Source organism: Nanorana parkeri, unplaced genomic scaffold, assembly GCF_000935625.1.
Source record: "Nanorana parkeri isolate BGI_ZX_2015 unplaced genomic scaffold, ASM93562v1 scaffold54, whole genome shotgun sequence".
In the NCBI taxonomy this organism is placed as follows: Eukaryota; Metazoa; Chordata; class Amphibia; order Anura; family Dicroglossidae; genus Nanorana; species Nanorana parkeri.
This window is the reverse complement of record NW_017306322.1, coordinates 2,540,229-2,562,902: the sequence shown is the minus strand read 5'-3', so window position 1 is coordinate 2,562,902 and position 22,674 is coordinate 2,540,229. Positions and strand designations below refer to the sequence as shown.

Genomic DNA, 22,674 nt, shown 5'->3' with positions numbered 1-22,674 from the left:
TCACAAACTGTGTAAAAGTGTTAAATAAACCATGTTTTCTAGTAATAAGGTTTCCAATTCATCAATGTGCATTATGGAACTAGCATTTCTCCAGAGGTTTGAATAATCAAAAATACTTTATTCCTGTAAACATGAAAGTTTGGGAGAACAAAATGTTTCCCAGTAAAAGAGGACTACAGTTAAGACAGATGATCTTTGGCAAACTTACAGAAAGGAGAGACCTTAACATCATACCTCCCAACTTTCTGATATGAGAAAGAGGGATACCGTATAGCACAAAGTATGTAGGCAGAGGACAAACCCCTGCCATGCACCAGCTATGTGCACCATGAAGAATAATAAGCACAAAAATGATTGGTGAAAGCCACAATTACCGGTACTTTTTTTCATTATTACTTTCCCTTTGTACTGGCCTTTCAAAATAATAAATCAATAATAAAAAGGTCCATGTAAAAGGTTTAGTGTAGCATATAACACTTAAAGGAGAACTATGGGGTTAGGGCTTTTCCCCATAGTTCTCCTTAGGGTAACGGGAGGACACAAACTAACGTCCTCCCGTCACCCTAAACTCAGTATACCGTGAGCTACAGCTACTAAGACGCCGCAGTATACCACGAGCTAGAGCAATTATGTCTGGATCCGCCCATCTGCATGAGTGACAGCTGTCTCTGCCTATCTAGAGGCAGAGCCAGCTGTACCCGCCCCCTCCTCCGTCCGTTCCGCCAATCAGGAGGATCGGAGCGGGGAGGGGGGAATCCAGCCCTTCCCCTGTCACGGCAGAGAGCCGTGACAGGATCGAGAAGTAAGCGAACGCCGGTATGTGTTTGCTCACCTCCCGATCTACTGAGTCGACCTGTGACAGTCTCATTGTCACAGGTCGGCTAGAACTATGAGGTGAGTGAAAAGCACTCACCTCATAGCTCTCCTTTAACATAGTTAAATAGTGCATTTTTATCGAAGTCTATAAATCAGTCCAAAAAGAAGGACATCTGAGGAAGAAAGAGGGACAAGGGGTATTTGGTTCCAAAAGAGGGACAGTTGGGAGGTATGTTAACAAGCAGAAAGAAAATAAAACCAGTGAACGTACACCCTTGTGAGTAAAAATCTGAATCTCCATTCCAGATAAAATATATCTAATACTGTACATGGTTGCCTGCTTTAAAAATCAGATGAGCATATTCTGGAATATATTATAGCAGGAACAGAGGTTCTGATTTAATGAGGCTACGTGCCCCTGCTGTTCCTATACTTTTTGCATTTCAACACACAGGTTAATTGAACTATCTGCTTGCTGATTCACATGCAACTACAATTTGTTTGGCATGTTCTGTGCATAACTTGTCAAGAGATCCCTTTACAGTAGTTGAGAGCAAGTTCTGCTAATCAAGGAAATTGCCTGGATGTACCTTTATTGTGTATAATGGCTTCATATGCAGGACATTGCTTGTTTTTTTATATCCTGATATAGGAAACTAATCTTAGATGTGAGAGTATTTAGTTCATCCTGTCGATTCATATCATAGGCTTACAAAGAGCTAATTAAAGAAAAAAGAAAAGAAACAAAAAACTATATATAGTGTGTGTGTGTGTGTGTGTGTGTGTGTGTGTGTGCGTGTCTGTGTGTTTCACTTTTTAAAATTCTACTGAAGTGTGGGTTTTGCTAAGGGTTCTTTTCCTGCAAATTCAGAAGTGCTGGCAGTTCTGTTTACAGGTTATCATTCCTTCCCTGCTTTTATGTTAGCTTTCCCTGATCATTGTCAGAGGTTTCGGAAAAAATTGTTCTTATTACCCATGACAACAAATTTTCTCAGTGCAGTATGGAACAATGACAGCCCAAAACTACTTGCTATATGAAAACAACAACCCATACATCCTAATGAGAGATCTGTCAGGAAACCCAAGAAATAACTTTTATCAAGAAAGCTGAAATGAAACATTGAAAGTAAAGAAATGTTGTTTTATTTTTAAAGATTCAACTTTGTCTGAAGAAGAACAGAGCATTTCAAGGTTTTAAGGACACGATTCAACTGGAGCTCTGTCAGTATGTCATATATCAAGCGTATGTATATGGCATACTTTTACTTGTGCTGTTGATGTTGAATTTGAAATTGAATCTGTGTTAAGGATTTTTCAGCAAAGCGGGTAAGACTATCCTAGCAAACATGTGAAAATTTAAAGCTGGACTCCAGGGAGTAAAAAGCATTACCCTTGTAGTGGGCACCCCATTGCACTACAAAGGTTAACAGGGTAATTGTTTTCCCCCTGGAGTTCAGCTTTAACCTGCTGGCTGGATATGAAAATGTAAAATATCCATATAGAATGTTTTGTGTCTACTTGAGTTAGATAAAACAAAATATTTGATTTATAGTCTTGGCCATTATAAAATATACAAAAAAACACTACATATTCAAAGTTTTTTTTTAATGCTTAAAGTTTTGATCCAAAGTCATGGATAAAAAAAAATACTTATACACTGCTGCAGAGTTTGATTTCTGCACCGAAAACAGTTCAGGGGCCGGGCTGAGTTGCCAAGGGTTAACATATTCTATAGCATATTGGGCCAGCAAATGGTGGCGTAGGGTAGAGACACATTCTTCCTTTCAGACATTTTTTAGAATGACACTTGCAGTTACTGACAGCTGTGATCACAGTGATTGGCCCTCCTCATTTTCATCCTGAGATGTTACATGACCTATTGTAGAGAGTCACAAATGAAATCAGTGATTGAGGACTTCCCTCTGCCAGACACAGTGATCTCAGGTCAGAGCTGGAGCAGCTTTCTGTGAAACAAGAACTGCAGGTGCCACTCTAAGGGCCTGTGTTGACTGAACTGGAGAGACATTTTAAAGTGCAGTATGTAATATCAGTGATATATACTTTGTGTTTACAGGTATGAATCAAAAACATTAGTCTTAAAACAAGGTCACATACCACGTGAATGTTATATAATATTATCTGGAAGTTTAGCTTCACTCACAGAAGACACAAGATCAAGAATACAAAGTAAAAGGTCTTTATATGAAGTAGAAGAAGGAGACATTGTGGGGGTAACTATTCAAATATTTTGTTGTACTGTATTGTATTTTGTTGTACTGTAGTACTGTAAAGAAGGAAGCACAAACAGAGCCAAATACTCTACAGGGGAAACCACTTCACGGCAGCAGGCACCTACTCACAGAAAATTACTTTGCTTGGCTAGGCCTTCCTCTCCAGCTACCATTCTGTGTATTGGTCCTTTATGTATTCAGGCTCTTTCAAACACATGTTCATTGATGGTGGGGTGAAGATCACAGGTGAGCTTTACCTAACACTAATCATATTACCTCATGCAATCAGTTGGAATCCACACATGCACAATTCTTGTATGGCAGACCGATGTTGAAATGAAGTAGATCTCTATACAAGCATGTTGTTTTAGTCAACTGGTTGAATACAGTTTTATGTTAACAAAGAGAATTTGAGGCTCAGCAGGGATAGCTGTAGTAAGAGGGTCACTTTGGTTTTACTTGAGAGCTATTAGTTGTTTCACATCCATCCAAATGTTGAAATTCAGCTGGTGGACAAATAACCAGGGGACGTGGCACTCTAACAGACAACACCCAAGTCCGGGTGGGCCACTCGCAATGGGAGGATTCCATATCTTAATGTTTTAAGCAGCTTTCAAAAAAGTGGACCTAAAGTATATCTAAAGGCATACATTTTATCTTAGATTTGCATAGAGAAGTAAAGGGTTAGGACCACTGTCACCAGAAAAGAAAGTGAGGGTAAATCTAAAATGTTAAGTTGCCACCAGAACAGGAATAGAGAAGATATTGTCCAATGGACAGACTTGTTCTCATGACAACTGTCTAAGATGAGATTCTTTACACATTGGAAAGATAACCTCTTACTTCCTGTTGAGTAATCTCACAGCCAATGGCCGCTTCAGCTCACAGTGATCACCTCAGGTGATCCCTCTTCCTAGCTGCCCTCTGGGATTGGTTGAAGGCAGTCTGCAGCTGGCTGTAATGTCTACAGAGGTAACAAACCAAGAAAACAGAACACGGAATCTTTCCAGAATCACTGAGCTGTCCTTGCAATATGTAATCCCCTCTCTTTAGAACCACAAAATACTAACTTCGGGACACATACTGTATAGTATATGAACTGGAATTCCTACCAATGGAAAGTTTAGATAAGTGTGAAAATCATGCAACTCTACAATTTTTTTTTCTGAATATATACTGTGCATGCAGTCTAATGAGACATGTAATATATAATTCACAATTCCTGGTTGCCAGGATTTTGGAATCGCAGGATTTTCCATTGATCAAACAGATCTAAATGTCAGAATTCAGGGGAATCAGCAAAAGATAAATGCATTATTCTCTTGATTGATTCATCCCTGGATTTGTCTCTGAAGTAGCACTTAACTTGATTTGAACAAAAAACTATCAAAATAATAGCATGTGTGGTAGGAATGCAAGGAATGAATAATCGTTCTCAAAAACACCTGTACATTTCTGTGTTACCTTTTGGCAGGATATCGCACTTGTCACCGGTGAAAGACTAACCTCCCTTGTATGTAAATCCGATGTGGAACTTCTAGTAATTGACAAAGAGGTATTATAATCACAAATGTTGTGTGTGTGCCCCTTTACTTTGCAGTATGGCGGTTGATTTATTGTGCTTTTAATGAGTAGATAACCCCTTTTAAAGAAGAACTAATGGAAAATATGGAAAAGTAAATATGTCCAGATCTGTATTAGAGAAAAATACTACTTGAAACATACATTTTACATTGTAAGCTGTCACAAAAGGGCCCTCCTAACCCTCTTGTCCTAAATTGTTTTGTAACTGTACTGTCTCCCTTTATTTTGTAAAGTGTTGGCACTATATAAATCTATATAATTATAACATTAATAATAATAACAATAATCATCTTTATGTTATTTCCCCACAGTCCCTTGGCCAAAAGACACCAGACTAAATCTGGCCATACACTGCTCAAATTTCGGCCGAGTCCTGCTGACTCGGTGGTCCGAGCCGGTCCAAAAATTGGTGATTCCAGTCACTGTTCAGGTATTCTGACAGTGGCACACCTATCGCTGTCATAATACAGTACATAATCATGGGGGGATTCCCTAATCCTTGCGGTTAACGTGGATGAAAAAATCAAGCACATGCTCAGAGTATGGCCCAGTGTGTATGGTCAGCTTAAAGTAATATTAAAATCAAAAGTTTTTTTAACTATTTAAAATGCTAAATAAATCACTTACAATGGAAGCTGCTCCTTGGTTCTAGCAGAATCAACTTGTCCCCTGAACACTGGCCAAAATATTCTGTTTTAGTGTGGTTCATTTCCCTTGTAGGGTCCTATGGAGCCACCCTTGTGTGTGCTAGTAAGCTGTGTGTCTCCACAAACACACAGACACAACAAGGCAGGATACTCTCCCCCCCCCCCCTTCCCTTCTCCAATCTAGTAGATGGATGACTGCTGGAGGACGAGAGCACAAGGTTAAAAGAGAACTAAAGCCAAACCTTTTCTTTGGCTTTAGTTTTCTTTTGGGTCACAGGAGGAAATTTACTAATATACTCCAGTGAACCAATCTCAGCATATAGTGGGCTACTGCTCGCTATTTGCTGACAACTCAGAACCGTTCTGCAACCGGGAAAGATCCCAACAATATTGCCCTTGAGCACTGAAGGAATAGAGAAAGGGGAGTGGAATCCCTGCAGGGGGCGGTTGACTGACAGTCACCACTCTCTGCAGGGAGAAGATCTTGAGCTGAGCGATCAGCAGTTCATGATCACTCAGCTCTCGATCTATAGAACTGCCATGTGACACATGCAGTGGCACACGCTCTCTCTAAATATCGGGAAGAATTAATTTTACTCTCCCAATACTTCTCCTTTAACCTCAGCCTTGTAATTATGTTCATTCAAATCAATGTATTTCACTGTTTGCCTGAAGTTTTGCTTAGATTTACTATTAAAATGAAAACAGAAGAGTTAGAACAATAAGAAATCACGTGTAAATATGGTATTGATTGATAATATACCACTGAGCATTATATTCTAAAGAGTAAAACTGCTTAAGAATGTCAAGTAACATGATTCATCAATAAAAGGGAGTATGGTGTCTGTAATGATGTTAGGATCTGAACAGATTTCCCAGAGCAGAAACCAAAGTAATTATTCATGGTTTGATAGAGTTTCGGGTCAGGAAATATAAAGTGATTATTGACCTTTATGTTACCAAGGATTTGCTCAGCTTTCTTTAGGCTCCAGTTTGTCTCCTAGTGTGTAAAGTCAGAAATGCAGTAATGGTATCTAATGGATGCATTTGTCCTATTAATTGAAATTATAGTGACACATTTGAGCTTATTCATTAAGAGTGGTATTAGTAAGTAAAGGTTAGTTATCAAGAGCAATAGTTTATTAATCCAAATTCATGTTTCACTGATTTGATTTCTCTAAACTGAAACCCAGTTGGCCGCTATGATGTGCAGCATCATTGGTCCTTGTACAGCTCACTGAATATGCCCAGGTATGCAGAATATAGAGTATGAACTGAGAGATGTGACATATTGACTTGTTATAGATGTGCTTTTTTTCTTGTATATTCTTTCAAATTGGGTTTTATTAACAGCGCACAATTCACAGACATTATACAATATGAATGAGACTAACAGAAAAGGTTACAATTCCAACTATAGAGGTAATAAGTGTGTATATCATATACCTAATAACTTGCTCATTTGAGAAAGAAGGACACATTCCAGCACACTGAGGGAAATCTAGCAAAACTGGAGCAGACAAAATCTGGAGAAGTTGCCCAGCGCAACAACCACTCAGCTTCTCTCTTCACTTTGTTCAGTTAAGTTTTGAAAATGAAAGAGAGAAGCTGATTGGTTGCCATGCACATCTGCCATAGATTTTGTCTGCTCCAGTTTTGATAAATTCCCCTCAGTGTACTTAAGTAATGGACAGTAAAACAGTAGAAAGGTATCATGGCACACTCACAAATCAGCATGTAAAACAGCATTGTCTCACCACTCAGGTTAATAACGGAGGTTTGGATACTACTGTTTTACTGTTCAAAGCCCATTTCGTGTGCACCTTACTGTATAGCTGGTGACGAATTGTTGAGTGCTTTTGTCATTTGTTTTGCTTGACCGATTTGGTGCAGTGACGCATGGGGGTTCTCAGCTGCCATTGGGATGTGCGGGATCCCTTGTGTGTCCCTGTGCCTTTAAGGAGGTTGGGCTTCCTCCTGACAAACCTGCACCCAATTTGAAATCTTCTGCCCCCATGTGCTCCAAGATGGAGACTCTCATAGTTTAGAGTTAGGACCGCACTATAAGAGGTGCCTTGGCGCGGCTGTGCGGCTTTCACATTTTCTGCAGAAGACGTGTATCCAAACCTCTGTTATTAACCTTAGTGGTGAGACAAGTTGTTTTACATGCTGGTTTGTGAGTGTGCTATGATGCCTTTCTACTGTTTTACTGTTCAAAGCCCATTTCGTGTACAATTTACTGTATAACTGGTGAAGAAGTGATGAGTGCGTCTGTCATTTGTTTTGCTTGACCGATTTGGTGCAGTGACGCATGGGGGTTCTCATTTGGCACCAAAAATGATTGGGTTAAACCCAAAAATGTTTTTTTTGTCCCCCAAATATTACCTTTCCATTTATACTGGGTTTTTTAAAAAGCAAACAAGATATTTAAGAGATAAGATAAAGGTTTTAGTGCAGAATAACACTTTTGTTAGTTGAACAGAACGTTTTCATAATGCTGTACAGGCATTAGCTTAGTTGGTTAAGAATAAATAATACAGCTTGACTGTACTGTAAAATTTTGGTGGCAAGATCCCACATGTGTCTAGTAATGTACTTCCACTCCACATGCGCATGGATTGACAATTGTAATGGCAGAAGTATGGTGGTGAGATCCAGTGCACACGTGGTACTGGCAGTACATTATTGCGTATGCTTGGTATCTCCCCACCATATTCATTTCACCTTTTCAGAATGCAGAAGCATTGAGAGGATAGAATTAACTATACACTACACCTACATCTCCAGCATTCCTGTTCCAACACCATACTTCTAGCTGACTGCCTTTTCCCACTGCTTCCCTCTACAACCAGTCCCACTGCCGCCTAAGTCCTTCATCTTTCTCCAATCCTTCCCCATAACCCATCACATCTCTCCTTTGCCACCTAAGTTCCACCACACTCACAAGCATCTCGCATTCCCTCTAGCCTCCATCACCACACCCCCTTCTAACTTAATGTGACACTAAACTCAGGAGTTAAATCTTTAAAATGCATTCAAGTACCTTAACTATTAGCAAAATTGTATCTTATTTGTGTATCACTCGGTAGATCCTCAAATCATCTCTGAATTGGTGCTGACACTGTCCTTCCTTCTGGAGGGTGGCTACTTTTGTTCCCCATGGTCCCTGAAGTAGTCACCGCTCCGAGCTCACTCCCGTGATGGACTACAATCTCATGTTTAGTTTACTAATTTGTATTGAGATTAGTCTATCATGGGAGCAAGCTTGGAGTGGTGTAAGGGAGCAGATGGTAGTCAATAATAGAAAATCACCCGCACTCCATACAGCCTGCATAGCTCGAATAGAAGATTGGTGCTCGAAGTGACAACACGGATGGCACCGTTTCAGATACAGTCAATAATAGAAGTCACCAGCACTCAATGATGCGTGCAAGAAGTATAGGCACTTTTTATTAAATTGTCACATGCGTCATATAGCCAACGTTTCAGGGCCCCATGGGGTCCCTTCTACTGGGCGACATAGCTGTATGAGGCATGTGACAATTTAATAAAAAGTGTCTATACTTCTTGCACACATCCTCGAGTGCTGGTGACTTCTATTACTGACTGGAGCAGATGGTAGAACACCCACCCAATGTAGTAATCACAGGTACAATGCACTGCAAGCTTCTTTGCAAAAAATTTGTAAACATGCATTGATCGTAAGATCACTGTTGCTGAATTTACTACTTTTTGCAAAAGATGGACTACATTTTTTTTTCCTGCACTCTTTAAAAAAAAAAATATATATATTTATTGTACAGACAGTTTTCCTCTTCTACAGAGTGTAGCCATGTAAATCAGTCCAGAGCAGCAAGTGGGCTAACGGTATATATCCTTTCCTACATTCTTTAACTTAAATGTTTGTTTTACAAATACTCCACTCCACTGTGAAATTAGTATTTAAGGTATCTATGTGTTAATGCTTAAAACAATGAACCATGTATTTTTAATCAGTTCCTGCAGTTAAAGTGGAATGTAATGAATGTTGTGGTGAGTTCGATATTGAATGTACTGGTAGCTGCTGCCAATTTCCCGACAATAAAATTTACTTGCATTTTTCAATAGTGTCTTTTTAAATGCAGCAATCAGGGTGCTACTTTACTAAATATAACTTGTTATATTTAAAACAACAAGCTTATTAAGGCCCCATTCACACCTATGCGTATTGTAATATGCGCGTCTGTCGCGCGACCGTCACGCGATTCCAAAGGCTACTTGGCAGTATACTAATGGAAAACGCCCTACAAAACGGACCAATACGCAGCAAAAAACGCTCCGGGACCTTTTCATGCGTGGGCCGTTTTGTAGTGCGTTCGGGACGGGCGGAAATACGGACAGGTGGGAACGAGGCCATTGACTACAGTGCTATTAATTTTTTTGACCGTTTTGTAGAGCGTTCATCGAGCGTAGGACGCGCTACAAAACGGTCAGGTGTGAATGGGGCCTTAAAGTGAACCTCTCTGCCATTTTCAAACTTTTGAAAGTCCTGCCGAAGGATATACATCAAAAGTTTTCCTATGTTTTATTTGCTGGATAAGCTTCTTCTGTTCATTTCTCTGACTCAGCTTTACCTTGTTAGTAGGGGAATAACTTCCCCTTAAAACAAACCAGTGCTTTGCCTTTTCAGGGTTGCTTTAAAGTGAACCTGTGGAGAGAAACACATGATTAAACCAATATTTACCTGGTATTGAACGTCCAGGAGCAAGCACACAAGATCTGTTCTTTGTTCAGCATCCTGAAATCTTGGAATACTGCTCAAAGCTGCCCACTCCTCTCTATTGCAATACACTAATAGTGAGACTGCATCTCATACTTGTAGGCCAATGGTGTACTTGTAGGCAGGGGGAGACAGCCACGGAAACTAAGCATGGCACCTTGCTATTAGAAGATGCTGGGGTACATAACAAAGGAACAACCCTAGAGGTGCCTGTTGTAGAAGGCCAGCTCCCTCATGTGTCAGGACTAGGAACTACAACTTAATTAGTTCTGAGTTCTGCACAGTTTAAATGGCCCAGAGCTTCTAGCTTGCAACTACCAAAACATTCATGCTCAGTCTTGAGGGCAAGCTCTAATTTCAAGTCAGCAACCGTAGTCCATAGGCTGGTTTCCATCAGGCTCCCTCTACAGTGTTAATTAAGTCAACTAACATTTTTTGTCATAGTTTTCGTCATCTGCATGTTTTCACTGAAGAAAACTAAATAAAAAATTAGTTAATAGAACTAAAACTATGAAAAAAATACATTGAAATTTTCTCTACTGGAGATTAAGTCGACGAAACTAAACTAAAACTAAAATAATTCAGATGACTAAAATGTAACTGAAACTAAAATGCGCATTTCAGTCATCTGAATTCTTTTACAGGGTTATTCACTCGGCTGTCGGAGGCAACAATGTTCGGCTATTCACTACGGCTCAGTACGGCTGATTTCAGCCATAGATCAGCTGAAATCAACCGTACAACGGCTGCTTTCGGCTGCACTTCGGTCAGCCAAACATGCTCTGCATGTTCGGCTAAGCCGAAGTGCAGAAGGACTTTGACTCAGCCGATCCAACATCTGGATCGGCTGAGCCTAAGCTCCGGCAGTTCACTCATCCCGTTCGCCCCTACCGAGCAGAATAAGAAATCAATTAAAAAAGTTGAAAAAAAAAAAGTTGAAAAAAAGATTTTGAAAATGTAAATAAATTTAAAATATTAAAAAAATTAAGGTTTTTTAAAAACTATTTTTTTAAACAATAATAACAAACAATTGGGCAGAGCTAGCAGTGACAGCTAGCTACGCCCAACTGTTTTCTATTGGCCGGCACCTGCTAAAGTCTTCTAGCAGGTCCTGGTCAATGAACAACTGGGCGGAGCCGGTTGTGAAGTCATGGTCGGCTTCGCCCAGTTGTCATAGTTTAATGATAGTTCAGCATTCCCACTTCATTTGGGGACACTGATCTGTGATTACAACTGGGTCGGAGCCAGCTGTGAGATCACGTCTGGCTCCGCCCAGCTATCATTTGCAAGGCGTTCAGCCGGCCGCTCGCCCCTCTTCAGCTGTCACTTCGGCTCAGTCGGGCCGAAGCATATACCTTTGGCTAAGCTGAGCCGCTCAGCCGCCTTCGGGAGCTGTACGGGCTGTAGTGATTAGCCCGTACAGCAGCCCTTCGGTTTAACTGAACCGAAGGGCTCCCGCAACTGAAGCTGGCCGAAGGGTCAGCCGAAGCTACAGCTGATCCTTCGGCTAGCTTTGTGAATAACCCCCTTAGTTTTAGTCTAGTTTTGTCAACTAAATCTCCAGTAGAGAAAATTGCAATGTAATTTCATCATAGTTTTAGTCCTATTAACTTATTTAGTTAGTTTTAATTATTTTTCATCAGTAAAAATGTGCAGGTGACAAACTATGACAAAACATTTTAGTCGACTAAACTAACACTGCTCTACACAATTTTTATGGGGACTCTTGCCCCCTTTTACCCAGGCTTAGTCTATGAGTCTAACCTTCAGCACCCACTATACCCTTGGGAAGGTCAGCGCGGTCACTAGGCACACCAGCCCTCACTGCCAGAAGAGAAACCCTATAGTTGCCATGCATCTTTTTTTTTAGCTTTCCAGCCCACAAGGACGGAATGTCCAATTGGATTTTATTAGAACAGCGTAATATTTACTCAAAGTAATAGTCAATTAATGGAACCAGTACATAATTAGTGTCCATATAGATGTAAACTATCTTCTTGGCTTGTCTTTCTCCTAGGACACAAGGTTTATTCCCATTACAGAGCACACAAGTGATACAGGATAATTCTTGGCCCATGTTAACAGGAGAAACCCAGCCGCATACTCCACAGGCCTTTTTGCTCTCTACTCCTAGCCCTGATCTACCTGCCCTTATAACCCAAGACAAGGGACAATGATTGATAGACAGGTTGCCTAAAAACCAGAGGGTGGGGCCTAGTCTTAAGCGACCTAACACCATACCTCCCAACTAAATGGACTGTGCCTTTTTGGAACCATGTCTGTCTGTCCCTTTTTCCTCCTCAGTTGTCCTCTTTTTGGTCTGATGTATAGATATATATGTAAAACTTTTATTAAAATACCAAAAGTGTTATTCTGCACTAAATCCTTTATCTCATTTTTTAATATCTTGTTTGCTATTTTTCAAATCCAGTATAAAGGAAAATTAATGGTGAGAAAAAAAATAATTCTTGGTTTTAAATAATAATTTTTGTCTTATAAATTCTTAATGGTCCGCATATCTGGGGACTTGGCAGGGGTGTGTACATTGCCTGAATACATTGTGCTGGAAGGAGTCCCTCCTTCTCATCTCAAGCAGTTAGTATATGCATACCCTGTAAAATGCCTGTAGTACAGGGTAAGAATCAGTTAAATTATGCTTTTATCTCCACTGGTTTTGATGAATAGATAAAATAAAAGTACAGAAAAGCAATGTGAAGGAAAATAAATGCAAAAAGTGTATTACAGTCAAAATATTTTTAATTCTAATTAGACAATCTAGCAATTGACTCTCTGCATAGCTAAAATAGTGAAACCAGTATTCACTGTGGCAGCTTTCTGTGTCACCTACCTTGCCACAGAACAGATATATGTTGTGCAGCGGCCTGTGAGAAAGCAGTATAAAGCCCGATCTCAGGCAATTATAGCAGTCTATCTAAATACCTTTACTAATTTGTAATGAATACACAAGCACCCTATGGGAAAAAAGTGTCCACAGACAGGTTTTTATTTTGAATACTGCCATATGTGCCTGAATGTTAGGGGTAGGGTATGAGAGGCTTTGTTTATCTGAAACTGCATTTAACCAATGGTCAGGGAACAGTGCTTATACAAGGTTTTTTTTAAACAGTGTGCTTCTTTAGTATTAAGATGTACTTTTTTAAGTACAGTACATCTGCATGCGTCAGACCCCTGCTGCAGTCTTATAAAAACACAGTGCCCCTTTTGCTTGATTATGGCACAAACTGATCATCTTTAAGAGCACTTCTCATAGACATTTTTGTGTTTATAGGAAAGTTTTGTTCTGCTCCTAAGTGTTTTTTTGTTTACTTGATTATTCATAATTAATGATATAATGTAGTACAGTTTGTATTTTTTTTTTTTTTTTATTTTTATTCTGGCTTTCAGGCATTCAATAAGATCCTCGCTGCAAAAATACAAGAGGAATACTTAAGCTTATGTCATTTCTTAAGGTAATTTAAGAACAAGGAATATATCATGTGAACTGTAATTTGCCATGTATTAAGATCTAAATATTAGTATTTTCTAGATATTTTAGTATTATTTCACTGTGTTATATACATTTTCTTACAATTGGCACGGTGACTGGTTATTGAACAAAATACATGTTGGTATTTAGAAAAACCACAAGAGGGCATAAGCGCGCTTAAGACTTTTCATAACTTAAAGTGACACTAAACTTAGAAATTCAATCTTAAAAACGCATTCAAGAACCTTAAAGTGACATTAAAGGCAAACATTTTTTTCAATCCCCCCAATGTAATGTTAGCACTTAAATTATGTCTCTTTTTCCGATCTTCCTCTTCTTTCCTGATGTTTTCAGCCTTCTCTCCAGCGGTCTGACAGCTCTGTCCCTCCGATCCAGCGGTGTCTGCATGCGGGTGCACGCGCCCATAGACTTACCTTGCGTCCCTCATCGCGTCCCGGGCGAAAATGAGAACTGCCATGCGCGCGCCCCAAGATCCTATGCGGCCACTCGAGAAATTTCTCATTTTCGCACGGGACCGCGGATGGAACACAGGTGAGTCTAAACTGCTGTTTGAGCGGGGTTTAAAAAAAACAAAAAACTTTTTGCATATATCTACTGCTTGCTATATATAACTACAGGCTAGTTATAACATCAGCATTGTAATAGGAATACATACTAGAGTTGTTTTTGATAATGCAATCAAAGCTTACTTGAAAAAAATCCCTTTTATGTAGAGAGTACCGCCTTCCCTCTGCCCATCATTGTCACCAACTTCCTGGATTGCCATTTTGCTTTGTATCTCTCTCTCCCTGCTGCTTGATGTGATGCAATCTCAGTTTCTCAAGACTATTTATCCCATCATGCATTCCTTCCAGCAAGCAATGATAATTTTACCTTGTTCAGACATTGAGTTGCAGTTCAGAAGGCAGGCTCCATGAGAGTGTGAGAGTGGTGACACAGAGCAGTGCACATTGAAAGGACTAATCGAAATGGTGTCAGTGCATTGAGGAAATACATACCATGGGCATCTTCAATAAGTAAGTTTAAAAACTTCTAGATAGATATAGTTATTAGGATAGAATTATGGAAATTCAATACACACATACATACAGTATTTGGTTTTAGTTTTTGACCATTGATACACCTTAAAGCTATTTGGCTGCAGTTGTCCTTTAACTGAAATGGCCTATTATAAACCATCCTGAGTATATTTCTGTTTTGCCAGTGAAAATAATGGATGCTGGGAGGGGTATTGATTCTGAAATCCACCACGGAGTACTGGATTTATTACACCGCTGATCAAATTAAAGTCTTTGGAAAATATGAATAGAGCTACCGGGTTTTTGCAAATAAACATTGCTGTAAAATAAACACTTTCTGAACAGGAGGTGTTAAAGTTTATATTTAATTTATTTTTAATAGAACTATGCCAAAGCAATTTCTGTATGATTACATTCATCGGATTACTATCGGCAAATGTCTGTTTATAAACAAACACTAGGTGGCAATCTAATTTCCTCTGCAGACTGGTGGAAATCGAACATGTAGCACAGCAGAACCCCCCCTAATATTAGCATATCATTCCACAGGGACTAATGAGAATAAGGACAGAAACAATGCCATTTACCTGCAATTCTCCATAAAATATAGACACTTGACACATAACTTCTAAATGTCTGTTATTTTATGCTTGAGAGAATTATTCAAGACAAATCAGATATTAGCATTATGCTTCTATAAAGTGACTGAACTCTTCCATTAAAGCTCCGTATCAGAGCAAAGCAATATAGAATTGTTGTAATAAAACATTTTTCATATTAAATCTCGTATCGGTTACCCACAGAGAGCACAATGGACTTTTCTAATCCAATAGTAATTTTTTTCCTTGCAAATGTTATTATTATCAGACAATATTTAATATGAAGTTTCTTTTTAAAAAAACAGGCAGTTATGGTAAACTGTGATGCATGGTGGGTATTACTAAAAATGTAGGTGTATGAAAAGCCTAACTAAAGTATATTTAGTTTGCTGAACCACCGTGTATCATAAATATTTTTTTTAAATAAAGTGCTGTTTTCATTATTTGTTCGACCTGTTGCATCTCAGTACTGCTGTTCTCTTGCAGCCTCTTTTTAGCCATTTCCTGTCTATGTGCACTTGTAAGGCATTCATAATAACGAGTTTACTGATGGTGACAGCAGTGGATCATGCCAGGGTAATATGTGTGAAATGGCCACTTGGGGTCTGCATCGAAAGCCTGTGTGACAGGGTGACAACTCAGGAGCACAATTAAGAGGCAAGGACAGAGTGTTATCACCCTATTAACAGGAAGTTCTTGAACAAGGACCTTTATGGCAGGTGTTTATTTAAAAGAAAAGGATTGGGAGAGTAAAATATTCTCTTCCGTATACTTAGAGCCAGCATGGGACACTGCAGTTGCCACGCGCCTGCTCTACATATACCGAGAGCCGAGTGATCATGTAATCTCTGATCACTCAGCTTATGGCTTCTCGCTGCAGAGAGCAATGACTGCCAGTCACCACTCCCTGTAGGAATTCCCACCTCCTCTCTCCTCATTAGAGGGACAGACAGAGGAGAGGGTGGACACAGCTGGCTCTGGTTCCAGAGAGGCAGAACCAGCTGTCAATCAAGATTGTAGGGATCTTCCTAGCTGCAGCATGGCTCTGCACTGTCAGGATATAGCTGGCAGTAGCTCACAATATGCTGATTTGGATAACAGAAGTACATTAGTAAAAAGTGAGAAGTAAGGACAAAAAAACAGGGTTAAATTTGACTTCTCTTTTAATGAATGTTGCGGATATAAAAATATTGAAAATTACTCTTGAAATTGCATTAACGTTTTAAAGCATTTATGAGATTTTAGTGATTGAGTTTACATTTAGAGCTGGAGAGAAAGAGAGAGACATGTAGCACAAGAAAGATGATAAATTCATGCTCCGCTTTGTGCAAGCAGGGTTGGCTTTATATGCATGACTACTCTTTAAACGGAACAGACTACAGTTCTCTTGTTTAATTCAGTCACAAATGTCCAGAAGGGGACAGGAGAGAGACAGTTATCACAACTGATAAATGTTGAGGCTTGGCGCTCCTTGCTTTAAACCTGCTCTCCTAAACACTGAGCCCTGAATGTCATTATGTTACATGCAGCCCTGACAATCATTTTAAAAGGTCCATTTTGCTCTGCCATGCTCAGGTGAATTTCCCTGTAAGTGTTGGGACCCTGTCTAAAGCTGGAGTGTCACTAGTTAAATTGTGTGCCTGTTTTTTAGCTGAGCTGCAGCCAGCCTGAGCTTTGTTGTCTCCGGTTGTCTGAGTTATAAATAATGACCCTCCCTAGCTAATCATTGAGGGTTTTATTTCAGTGGTAGAGCTGAGAGAAAGGGATAAATGTTTGGCACATACCTTCCAGAAGTTCTATCTCTCCTGAGCCTTGTCCCAGCCAGAAGCCTGTGCTGAAGGCTCCATGGAATTTCAGCCACCCTGCTGGAGGGTATATCCAGAGGAAGCTAGGCAGAAAGATGGCTGCCTGAATGGAGCATCTTCAAAGAAGTCTTCTGTCCTGAAAAACGTCCAGGGAAAAGCTGAGTAGGAGCTGTTAGGTTAGACATTTGCCAAGTGACTGGCGCCCAATGGTTCTTATACCCCACTGTAAATCAAAAATTCTGTCTTGAGAGTGAAATGCTTGCTTGCCACAGTATCATGGCGGGTCATTCTGAACCATCTGGAGAGTTGAAGTGAAGTGAAACAATTTTGGCATCCTATGTGGGGCCTGATGAGATTTGTGTTGTGTTTACCCATAGCAACTGGCAGATGATCATAAGATGTATTCTTGGAAATGTAAAGATTGTGCATTCTGTGACTGTCTTTGAGAAGTAAAGCAAAGAAGAGTGTCACAAGGCTACTGTTCAATGTGGAGAAGTGATTTTGTTGGAAGAGATCACCTGCATTTGTCAGTTTGAATGATGATCACAGGATTGATTTTGGCTCCAAAGTACTTTGCCTCATGACCTGTTGGTTGGAAAGTATACCACATACATGCTGAGGAAGAGGACAAAGTTACCACACCCTACTTGCTATAGCCGTTCTGTGTGCTATAGCAAGAGGAACTGTTGTGCTGATATTCTGTGGTGGCTGTCCCACAGCAACAAACCACCACTGTCTCTCCATTCCAGAGGGCTGGAGACATGAAAGTAAGTGGTCTAGTCGTGCCTGGTGGAGGGACCTTCATCAACACAGGATTGCAGGGCATCCCATGTGGAAACTGAAAGAAGTTATCAGCTGCCATGCTCCCTTGGAGCCATTGCAATCATTTTGAAGACTTTCTGTTATCTGTGATACAGCTGAAACTTCCACCTGGTGTGCTCAGAGTAGACTGCACTACTGGCAGTACTTCCAAGGAACCTGTATCTACTACAAGGAAGGATTGTCAGCTAAACAGAAAGGATAAATTATTGCTTTAGTATCTGCTGTAAACTGTCCTGAAAGAGATCAGGTCCAGCGAAACAGATCTCTGATCCGTTTGTTTTTCTGGACCCGACCAGAGTAAGGGGTAACTGGGTGTAAACAGGCAGTTTCGCTTAAAGCCCATTCTGGGCGAAAATTAACTTAATTAGTTAGTTCACACAAGCTGTCAACAAACTTGAAAGCTTAACAAACTAACTGTTATGCAGGCAATCTCTTATTTAGTTTTTTTGCATAAACCTTGGGGAATGGATAAACAACCTGTGGAATGCAAACTGCTATATCATAGTTGTTCCACATGTGATTCCCAAATTCCTCAAAGACTGATTTACTATATTCATTTTCTTTGAAATTACAATCTCTTGGGCAGAAAAGCCAATGCAATAAGCACGTGGTGTATTATGCAAATTGTTTTAACAAGATAGCATTGACTTCATTAACATAATAAGTGGGAACAGTGGCAGTACCACATAGCAAGCAGGTCATACTTGTAATAAATCAAACACATCTGAAATTGCTGATTATTCTTGGAATAATCCAGGTGGCTTAGGGGAGTAGTGAAATGTTCTAAGGTGCGTTCACACCTAGTTTGTGCATGCATTGCAAGCATTGCTCGATGTTACAACTCACATTGTGGTACATACGCTGGTGTGAAAGGGCCCAAAATAATTATTAGCAAACTATCTGTTTCACTTTCTAATGTGTCTAGATGTCTTAGGTATGACTGAGAATATTCATAGATAACACTAATACCTAGCACACCAACGTTTTTGTTGACTGATTTTAAATGTTAACATTGTAGAAATTGAAAAATAGAATATTGTGCTGTATGCAGCAAGGGCAGTCTGAGCCACACAGGTTAGCTGTAATGGGCATGTGAAGCCCCGCATTTGACCAACTGGACATTATGGATGTCTTTATTTGTGAAACTGCTATTCTTGTAATAATAACCAATGAACAAAAATACAGAAGACTGGATGTTTTTGTTTTTGTTTGTTACAGGAATCTGCCATTGTTTTCTTCGTGGGCTTTAGAGAAAATAAACCTTCTTGCTCATTGCTCTCTCCGGAGAAATCACAGGTATGATGATTGAAAATTGTATTTCTCATCTATCAGCTTTTTTACCCATCTTTTTCTAAGTGGCGACGTGCTTAAGGAAATAGAAAATATACAGGCATTGTGTATTTTAGTTTTATACTAACAAACTGGATAAAAGAACTCACTTCCATGTATTATTACTCATTGATACAAATGTCAGCAGGAAGCATTGCATTAAAATGTTTGTAGAAGGAAAGTCATTTTAACATGCTATTATAATCTCTTGAGTAAATATGTAGTGCGCAGAAGCCCTGGAAGAAATAGAAGGCTGTTTTTTGTTTTTTTTTGCATAGTTTTATTTTATATACAGCCTTGGTTCTCAACTGGTGGGTCGTGACCCAAAAGTGGGTCGCGACCCCGTCTTCAGTGGGTCGCCACATGCCTTCCACTTTTCTAGGTGAGAGGCTCCTCAGTCTCCCCCTAGCGGAGCACTGTCAGTTCTCATGCCAAGCAGCCATTTAGGAAATAGAAAATATACAGGCATTGTGTATTTTAGTTTTATACTAACAAACTGGATAAAAGAACTCACTTCCATGTATTATTACTCATTGATACAAATGTCAGCAGGAAGCATTGCATTAAAATGTTTGTAGAAGGAAAGTCATTTTAACATGCTATTATAATCTCTTGAGTAAATATGTAGTGCGCAGAAGCCCTGGAAGAAATAGAAGGCTGTTTTTTGTTTTTTTTTGCATAGTTTTATTTTATATACAGCCTTGGTTCTCAACTGGTGGGTCGTGACCCAAAAGTGGGTCGCGACCCCGTCTTCAGTGGGTCTCCACATGCCTTCCACTTTTCTAGGTGAGAGGCTCCTCAGTCTCCCCCTAGCGGAGCACTGTCAGTTCTCATGCCAAGCAGCCATTCAAAATATGCTGCCTGATGCTGAGTGTCAGCTTGAGGTGGGTGGGCTATGGCCGCGAGGATGCTCCATTCATATGTGGATTGCTTACAACTCCCTTGCGTGTCCTGTAGAAGTGCTTGGACTGGAGTGATGTCACATTCGGTCTCCTGGCATCTCTACAGTGTGTGCAGGAAAGCTGTACAAGTGGATGCACATATGAATGGAGCTCTGTCGCAGCAAAGGCTGAGGATCCACTCCAGTTCTCGTAAGGCAGGAGACTGGGTGGATTAAAAAAAAAATTGTATATATGTGTGGGTAAGAATGTTTGTGAGTGTGTCAGATTGTGTCAGTGGTTGTGTGTGTCTGTCAGTGTTTTTGAGGGCCCATTCATACTAGTACAGTGCATTAATCGCAGAGTCCCATGCGATTAACGTACTCGTGTGGGAGGTGCAGTGAATTGCCCTTCATTTAAATGACACCCCAAATACATCTCCCACCCACAGTTCTATCACCCGCATCGGAACGCGCAGTACCACAATGCCGTGCGTTCCATTGCAGTGCAACTTCGCTCACAACTTAATGACCAAGGATAAATGTGGGTCCTGAGGTTACACAGGTTGAGAACCACTGATATACTGTACAGTATACACCAATGGACCATTCTGCACTGTAGGAGATTAATCCAGTAAGTGATTAGAGAAGCATGTTATCTAAAAAAAGAGCTTTTGCCAACTTTTCATCTCATTACCACGTTTGCCCTAACACTGGGGTTGATTTACTGAAGGAATAGAGCTTGCTCACATTACAAAGTGAGTTTTCACCTAGCTTGTTGAATGAGGTGAAGCTAAGTTAAAGTCACTTTGCAAAGAATGCCCATCATTTTGCACATGATGGGATGATTAAAGCAGTTTCATCATATTCACTGAGTTAAGTGAAAATTTACTTTGTGACCAGGGGCGTAACTAGAAATCACAGGGCCCCATAGCAACATTTTGTATGGGGCCCTGTGATTTCTAGTTACGCCCACCTGATATCCCAAACAACCCACCTGAGAGTGAGGCTGTCACTGACTCAGCAGCAGCTATGAGGAGGAACGCGCCGCTGCACAGATCACTGACAGGTTGTCAGTGATCTGAACAGCGGCGTGTTCCTCCTCTCAGCTGCCAGTGGCAGCCAGCAGCCTGAGATGCCAAAGCGTGCCAGGTGGCCTGCACAGCATCAGGGGGATGTCCCGCCCCCTCCCCCCCGTGCCCTGGGCCCCATAGTGGCCGCCTGGATCGCTATGGTGATTGTTCCACCACTGTTTGTGACCATTTACATTTTGCATAGTGAATTTTCACTAGTGAATAAGTCGACGCAGTGCTGACTTCAATCATTCAATCATGTACTAGGAGAATCCCTTTTCTTTTAAATTTCCATGCACATTATTGGGAATTCTTTGCAAAGCGCATTTTCAATGAGCTTCATCTCATTTTGTGAATAGATTCACTCGTAACAAAAGCAGCAACAAAGCAGACGCTTCCCGCAGCTGCCTCAATTTGCTACCAGGAGAGAGGAGGAAGTCCAATTCCACATCTGCCATACACTTGGTGGTGGACAGCAGAAATAAACAGAAACATTGCCCGATGCAGAGTTCGCGAAACGGAAGCACAATTTTGCCGAACTTCCTGTTCGCGAACCGAATTGTTCGCGAACAGAAGCGTTTGTGAACCGAGGTACCACTGTACATTCATTCTGTGCAAATCTACCAGCTGCTGTGAGAATGGGACAAAATCAAATGTTCTTAGGCTATCTTCTCTTCTGATCAAATGTTTTGGGCAGTAGTAAAAATAGGTTTATCAAAATTGGGAAAATAGCTTCTTCTAGTGGCCATAATACGGTAAGGGCCATAAGAAATATATAGATCTTAGTAGTAAGAGATACAATGTAACAGTTCTGGAGAACTCTGGAGGGAATTAGTAAATAAATGTTGCCACTGCTACTACAGGAATCCCTCTATTTTCTGTATGTTCTTTATTAATGAACCTATTTTTACTACAGCCTATAATATTTGAGGAACTTTACACCAGAAAACAAAATAGCCTAAGAACATTTGATTTTGCCTGATTCTCAAAACAGTTGGTTAATTTGCGCACAGCGAAAGTACATGCAGTTTCCATAGATGCATAGCTATTCAAGTTTTAAAAAATAGAATGCTAAGATTCAGTGGGGTTGATTTCCTTAAGGAGCAGAGGCTGGTGGCCTAGTAAAGGGTATGTTCAGTTTGCAAAGTGAATGTTAGTGAATAAGGTGAAGCTGTATTTTTTTAATTCTCTAATAATGTTCAAGAAAAATTTTAAGAAAAGGACTTATAGTAGTACCTGATGGACATGAAAATTGAACACAGCTTTACCTTATTCGCTAACATTCACTTGCAAAATGAGTATACACTTCCTTCAGTGAACCCTCAATTTACTAGAGAAACAGCCTCTATTCCTTTAGTAAATCAACCTCATTGTGTGAACGATCAGTGGCAAATGAATTGTACCGTGGGCCCCAGGCTGTACTTAATTATTTAAAGGAGAACTATGAGGTGAGTGAAAATCACTCATCCTCATAGTTCGAGCCGACCTGTGACAATGAAACTGTCACGCGTCGGCTCAATAGATCGGGAAGTGAGCGAACGCATACCGTCGCTCGCTCACGTCTTGATCATCTCCCTGCAGAGAGCGGTGATTGTCAGGTACTGC

At 40.3% G+C, this 22,674-nt stretch overlaps 1 protein-coding gene across 1 annotated transcript in view; it reads left to right on the top strand.

The window, feature by feature from the left end:
* LOC108803825 overlaps positions 1 to 22,674 on the top strand; it is a 57,316-nt gene that overhangs the window by 20,499 nt on the left and 14,143 nt on the right. Inside the window, exons 7-10 of the mRNA XM_018575626.1 lie at positions 1,971 to 2,059; positions 2,891 to 3,047; positions 4,522 to 4,602; positions 13,443 to 13,507. Coding sequence (XP_018431128.1) covers positions 1,971 to 2,059; positions 2,891 to 3,047; positions 4,522 to 4,602; positions 13,443 to 13,507 — 392 coding nt within the window. The remainder of the gene's footprint in view (positions 1 to 1,970; positions 2,060 to 2,890; positions 3,048 to 4,521; positions 4,603 to 13,442; positions 13,508 to 22,674) is intronic.